The 7,238-nt window shown below is 36.2% G+C and overlaps 1 protein-coding gene across 2 annotated transcripts in view; it reads right to left on the reverse strand.

The window, feature by feature from the left end:
• LOC109823869 (pentatricopeptide repeat-containing protein At5g50280, chloroplastic) overlaps positions 1 to 3,796 on the reverse strand; it is a 17,609-nt gene extending 13,813 nt beyond the window's left edge. Inside the window, exon 1 of one of the 2 annotated variants that reach the window (XM_020390290.1) lies at positions 2,944 to 3,796. In XM_020390290.1, the coding sequence (XP_020245879.1) occupies positions 2,944 to 3,749 (806 nt within the window). In that variant the 5' untranslated portion in view covers positions 3,750 to 3,796. The remainder of the gene's footprint in view (positions 1 to 2,943) is intronic. The other variant, XM_020390289.1, reaches the window with a different exon arrangement.

A 7,238-nucleotide genomic window follows, 5' to 3' on the forward strand; every position in this document is an offset into this window, starting at 1 on the left:
TCCCCCTTTCCACTCCTTTCTTCATCTCCTGAAGTTTCCCGTCACCAAGGAGGCTTCCATCTCAACACCAAGCCCGCATGATTCTCCCTCTGCCCCCACCAATCACCAACCCCAACACTAACAACGATGAGTCCCCACATAATACTAGTGCTCCCAAGGAACCAGAACCTCTTTTGCAATCCTCATAACCACGTAATCCTCCACAACAAGATTATATCCTTTGTTTACAAATACTGACCTCAATAACACTTCCTCTCATTCACTTTTCAAGCCTCTATTGGAACTAAGATAGATTTCAGGTTTGAATATGCAAACATTCCGACTGGACAAGCGGGAAAATATTTTCATATGAAAGTGTTTGATATAAATGTGAAACGATATGATATCAGCTTGATACAATGATGGAATAAAAGCAAATATCTTGTGAAATACTTGCTATGAAGAGCAGTGCAAATGGATCGATTATGCATCAGATATAGCAAACCATAACCACATCCATTTCATAATCACATATATTGGTATGGGTATAGAAATAGTTACAACGTAGCAGGTCATGGTACGAATTCAAGTACGCAATTCGCCACTTTAAAAATTTGGATTCGTTAGGGGGTAGCTTGCATCGGTACACAAGTTCGGTTAGTGGTACATGGTAAATTTTATTTTTTGGTGCACTTAAAAGTTTTCCAAAGTATATAATAGAAAACTAGAAAGCTAATTATGAATTTTAATATTTTTTTCATATAAAATACTTAAATACTTCTTTTAAATGGTGTTTGTTTTTTTGTTCTTTTTTTTCACAGAGCTCGTTTAAGGATTATGGTTTCGTTTTACATTTAATTAACATGCATGTTTAGTTACAGTAAAGTCATCGGCTCATACACTCTATACACTCTATTGTGTGTCTCACTTCACTTAATTGCACACATTGTATTACATCTTGTGCACTTGCACTTAAAGAGACTTTGCATCTAGCATACTTGTAAGTGATACGCCACTTTTGGGGAACTGGTTCATGTATCAAAGGGAATCGGTTAGTAAATGTACTAGGAATCGGTTCGCAGGAACTGTACGACGGTTCGAGGGGGCCCGGGGAATCACGCAACTATGAATATAGATATTGACATGACTCAATAAATGATATATCCATAGATGCAGAACTCAAATTTAGGCACGGATAAGATATGAGAAAAACATAAATGTATATATAATATAATGGAAGCAGGTAGACTCAAAAGTACATTAAAACCATCCAAATATAGTAGAATCTCTCAAATAAAGCTAGCCATGTAATGGTGCACTCAAAAGCCTAGGGAGCATACCGTTGGATTGCCAATTGGCTTTAAATCAGCTAAGACCAAATTACTCTTAGCCATTCTCCTCGCATGAATATTTATCCAACCTTTTTACCTATTCCCTATCCATAATTCCATATCCCCATCCAAGCAAGAATAAAACAATAAGCTACACACCATATTGAATCAGATATGTATATTGATATATGTATTCATCTCTGATTTGAATGTAGATATATCATAAATATTTATGTCCATTTGCATCAATAGCTATAAAACTTTTGGTGTAGTTTTTTAGTCAGAACTCCATTGTTTTTCATAGTAAGATCATAGTGAAACTGGTTTATATCAAGTGTATCTCATCAGAATACATTTATGACATAGGAGCATGGAGCACTATAAATAGGGTAAAGGCATCCAGGCATTGTACCTAAAATAATTCATAAGCAGCACATTATAGTTATATTCCCTCAGCTCCTCCTCAAAGCTACTGAGGGACAAACACTTCATTTCCTCCCTTTAATCAATTCCTTTCATGTCTCACTATATTCACTGAAGCAAGAAATGCTCTTGGTCAACAATAGTACAATTGAGTATACCTCTTATACAATAAGCAAGGCGCAAACCATTCAATCCATAATACTAGTGCCACAAAAGATCCAATTTGTTACCTCCTATGATGCGTTATGAAGTAAAGATACAAAGTTAATCCATGTAGCTATTAAGGTACGAACCAAATTAGCAGTTAGCACACCTTTTTCTTAGTATCAAAATGTCGGCAATTTCAAAGATAGATTATGAAGCCTATTCTGGCATTTCCTCATAGCTTATCAATACTAACCTCCACCTGCACCACCAACCCTTCTGAACACATACACACAAAATAAGGCAAAACAAAGCTCCATAAAACTTAAAAGTATAGTCGTGTGTCCAATTCTATTTTATGGTCTTTATTTCTTCCAATTTGAATAGGTATATAACTCATGTAAGGTGAATCAATAGAGTATCAAGATGGCAGTACTGGATATGCAGGCAGTTGTGACTTCAAGAAGACTAAGCAATCATCACATTGTGTTAATAGCTATGTGGATAAAGATAGCCAACTAAAAAATACAATGTTCACATTATTATCATTGGTAATTCAAAATAAATTTGAAATTTGAGAAGAGTAGAATGATAAAGTTTGATGTCAACGCGCATTTGTTGAAAAATTGACAGTAAAAGCATATGATATAATCTCCAAGCTCAAAGAATATTTTCTTTTCTTTTCAAAGCCAGACCCTCACTATCAAGTGAAGCTCCTCCATTGTTCTAGCATACAGCATCCTAAGTTAAAATCAATCATCAATTTCACACGAAAATAAGTCATCTACAGGACAGAGATCTAGATGCATGTCATTTTCTTTGTCAGTTAACATTGCCAACTAATGCAAGATAGGGTTACCAACCTAGAAGGCCAGTGGCAAAGCAAAGAAATTTCCATAATTCTCCTAGATAACTCTTCGATACAAATGAAGATTATTTGTTTATTAATTTATTTAAAAAAAGCAAATACTATAAATAATTTTAAAATGCTTACAATTCCCCCTAAACCAGAATAATATACACAAATCTATTATCTACGGACCACAACTTAGATCAGAGACCTCACCTCCCGCAGGCACCAAGCCCTGAGATCGCGGAATTATAAACCCTCACATCTCTGAACCCCTTCGCCTGTGGCAAATTCGCAAACAACACCATCACCTTCTCTCCCATCCCCGCCATCCCCAACACCGGAAAAATGACCGAGCATGCCCTTGGAGTCACCAATGAAGGCTCTTGCATCCTCATCCATTCAAAAAAATACAAACAACTGTTAACCAAGCCCTCTTCCCCCAATTTAATCAACAATTCAACACACTCATCCTTGCCAATCTTTCCAACATAAGAACCCAAAAAATCTCCCAACGTTGAATTCTCAGGAAGGTTTCGTGAAACCTTTAAGATTTCTTCTACAATACCAAAACTACCAACTTCAACTTCTTCACTGGAATCTACCAATTCAGCTTCTGGGTCATCAAAAGATGGGTTTTTTCCAAGTGGGTCTGCTTCAGTTTGCGCAATACGCCAAGAGGTTCGGCGGTTTCGCTGGAGGGTGACCCGCCCTTCTTGTTTCGGGTTCAGGGTTTGGGAGCGGGATTTGAAGAAAACTCGAATGGGGTCGACTTCTTCTTCTTCCTTATATTCTACTGGTTCTTGTCGATTGCTGAGAGATTTTGGGTCTTGGTCGAGGATAGGAAGGAAGATGGGGGATTGAGAAGAAAGGAGGAGAGGCTTGAAGGGTTTGGAGGAAGGGGGTCTGGTTTTGAAGAGAAAGATAAACGGAGAGAATAGAGGAGCTGAAGAGGGTGAGGATGAGTGGTGATAATTTGGGGAGGAGATGGGAGAGAAAGCGGGGAGGGTTTTGAGCGCCATTTTTGGCAGTGAAGCGACGGAGAGAGCGTATCCCTTTCTTTATTTTGGGATGGGATAATTTAATCACTTTTTAATGGCAAAAAAAAAAAGTGGTCAGACCACTGTATTAATATTTGTGTGAGAAAGACCTTAATACATAAAATAATTATGTTTTAACCTCTATTTAATTTCCAACTCAGAACAGAGAAAAACTATTTGTCAAAACTCAAAACTGTCTTTAACCGTTCCCCCTAAAACTTGTCCGCCCTCTCTCTTTTTTCTCTCTTCTCTCGCTCAAAGCTCTATCATCTCGAGAACCCAAATTCGAAAGCCTAAATTTCACTCAAACGTCCATTAAATCCGTTAAAATTTTCTTAAAAATTTTAAGTTAAATGGCTGAAAACCGTAATGTCCAGAAGGGTGAAGGAGACAACACCCGAAGGGAAGGGGTTCGTCACCGGCGTCGCTCAACTCGGTTGACAACGGAGGATGTGCCAAAATCATCCGCCTCTGCCTTCGTATCCCCCGTCGGTGGTTCTTCTCCAACATCCTTTGAGGATGAGGAAAGTAACAATGCGACGGTGACCCTATTGAGCATGAAAAGGGGACCGGAAGTTTTAGACCGTAAGAGGAGATGCTCAACGAAGGTTGTGTTGAGTGATTTTGAATTTAATTAATTTTCGTTATAAGTAATTTGTAAAATTATGGTGTTGAATGTTAGTCGAAAATATGAGTAGGAAAAAAGGAAGAAAGTTAACAGTTTATTTGTTTGAAATGCGATTGAGATTTATAAGTTTTATTTATGAAAAAATGATAGTGAGAAGCTGGTTATTGTAGTGTAGAACCAGTTTTTTAACTTGGGAGTATGATCTCAACAATATCAAGTATAATCGTTTTGAAGAAATACATATCAACAATTCTCATTTGTTGTTAGCTATTAGCAATGCATATCAATAATTCTCGTTTGTTTTTAACGTTTAGCCTTAAGTGTCAATTATTAGCCATTCATGTTAATAAATCTTGACTTTTACTAAGTTAATTAACAGTTAACTATTTCCAATTCGTGTTAATAGTAATTATTTGTTACTAGGCTAAGGTCATAACTATTACAGTTTGATATTCAATTTATTGATAATAAAAGTGGATAAAATAGGGATCTTATTCATAGAATTTTTGTCTTAATCTGAGTGAAATTATTATGTATGAAGTGTAGACCTATTGTATGACATATAGACTCATTGTTTGGAATTTAGTTCATTGTGTTATATTATCATGTAATATTGAGAAGTATAATCATAGCATATGAATTACAGTATACAATCACATCCAACAATTATGAAAAGTATGTGAATATTTGCAATTGGATTTGTCATATATTATATATTGAGAAGTATAGCATGTACATCAATTTTTTATTTAAGTGATAGCATTACATAAAAAAAGTAAATAATTGATGTTTACTTTTACACATACATGTTTCATCATTGGATATTAAAGTTCATAAACGAATGTTAACTTGTACGAACAGATGTTAAGTTTTGTTGAGTGTTGTTAGCGTTCATCTTTAAATGTTAACTGTCACAAAAGGTTGTTAAGTTTTAACCTTTAATGTTAATATTTGCCGCTGATGTTAATTAGTATAATGGATATTAAGAATTTGAATGATTTGTTAAGAGTAAATATTTATTTATGCAGGAAAGATTGATGTTGTAGGTGATATTAGGCCTACAGCATGTTTTGGATCATATGCGTTTATAAAAAACCTTCAACCAAGAATGAAGAAGTGGCACTGGGATGCCTACAAGGTCAGTAACTTTGAGCACTACGTCTTGTTTGGACCTCCAGCACGTGATCGACCAACACTAGAGCATGTGCTAAGTCATTATGTTGGCAAAAAGGATGAATTATCTTTCCCCGATTCCAAAATCGGGTCAATGTTTTCAATCAAATTTGATGAGGATGGGTGCAAAATCATACGGGATTCCCAATCGATGGGGAGTTGATTTATGGAAATAAAGACCCACACAACCGGCTCTGGAGGGAGTACTTTGAAGAGAAAAGTGAATGATAAAGGTCAAGAAAAAGGCAAAGACAATGGCAAAGATAAAGAAAATTCTGGTAGCATGCGGAGATATGTTGAAGAGTTACTGGAGACAATTCTTGAGTCGACCTCAAAGAAGGATATTGAGGATTTTGTGCTGCTTTAGATTTTGTATTAGTGTGTAATGATTTGGTGCCTTAACAGCTCAAAAGGCATTCCAAGACTGTTGTTTCAATATGTGGATAGCACTGAGAGGGTAAAAACTATTGTGTGGGGTAAATTTATTTTTAATGAGATGAAGAGAGGCATTCAAATTATCGTGGAAGGAATGAGAAAGCCAGGGGTTACATACGTACCTGGATGCATGCCGCTCATTCCTGTAAGTTGCATGTTCATATGTTTTCCTTTTGTTTTAGTTATTAGAGTTTTGATAACTATGATAAAAGTTAACATGCATCAGAAAACATGTACAAGATTGAAAGTTAACAGGATATGATGACAATTAACATGTTAACATGAAACTTAACATTTATGCATGAAAGTTAATAATAAAATGTGACAGTTAACATGTACGCCTGAATGTTAACATGTAATAGTGAAAAGTTCACCTTTAAGTGTGAAAGTTAGCTTTTTAGACTGAAGCTGAACAAAGAGTTTTAAAAGTTAGAAAGAAAAATTATGATAAACATTTGTTGCTTTTCCTTCATCTTTTTCATGTTATCTATAGTTTTACTAGTTTATAAAAGCTTAAAATTTCTTTCATTCTATTTTGACAGCTATGGTACTACAAGATGATGGGCATCAAAAAACCAGTCCTTACTTTGAGATGGAAGCCTCCTTTGGCTAATTAGGTAATGGTTGTAGGGACGGCTGGATCTTTGAGGAGAGATATAATTGTTTCCAAGGTAAGGAAAGCAAGCATTAAAATTATAGAGAAACCAATTTCTCCTATCTGCCCACGGAGTGAGAAATACCCTCAAAAGGAGCCCAGTTGGAGGAAGGACGATTGTAGGAGAGTAAAATTGATTCCCGAAAAGAGAAGATTTGTATTAATAAGAATGACTTATTACAAATCAAGAAATCAAGTTATAATAGAAGCGAAGAGAATGTTCTTTTTGTTTAACATGGGGTCTTCGGTAGCGATAAGATGCCTCCCTCGAATGCTTGCGTCGAGTTTGCTTCCCTTGGACGATCCGATCGAAATTGCAGTTGAGCTTTAGTACGCAGTAGAAGTTCTTGTGTGATTGAGTTCAATTACCCGAGCTTGATGAGTATCAAGGCTGAATGCTTAGATAAGGCTAATATGCAAGAGTTTGCAAGGAGCCAAGAGTCTCAAATCTGAGAATTCAGATTGAGTCTACTTCAACAATCCAAGCTTTTTGCTTAAGAATGTCCAACCAAGCTCTCAAGATGCCCAGCCGCTCAAGCCCACCAAGCCAGCAGCAAAAAGGCCTCTGATTGAAGAGTCT

The sequence above is a fragment of the Asparagus officinalis genome, chromosome 9 (genome assembly GCF_001876935.1).
Source record: "Asparagus officinalis chromosome 9, Aspof.V1, whole genome shotgun sequence".
In the NCBI taxonomy this organism is placed as follows: domain Eukaryota; kingdom Viridiplantae; phylum Streptophyta; class Magnoliopsida; order Asparagales; family Asparagaceae; genus Asparagus; species Asparagus officinalis.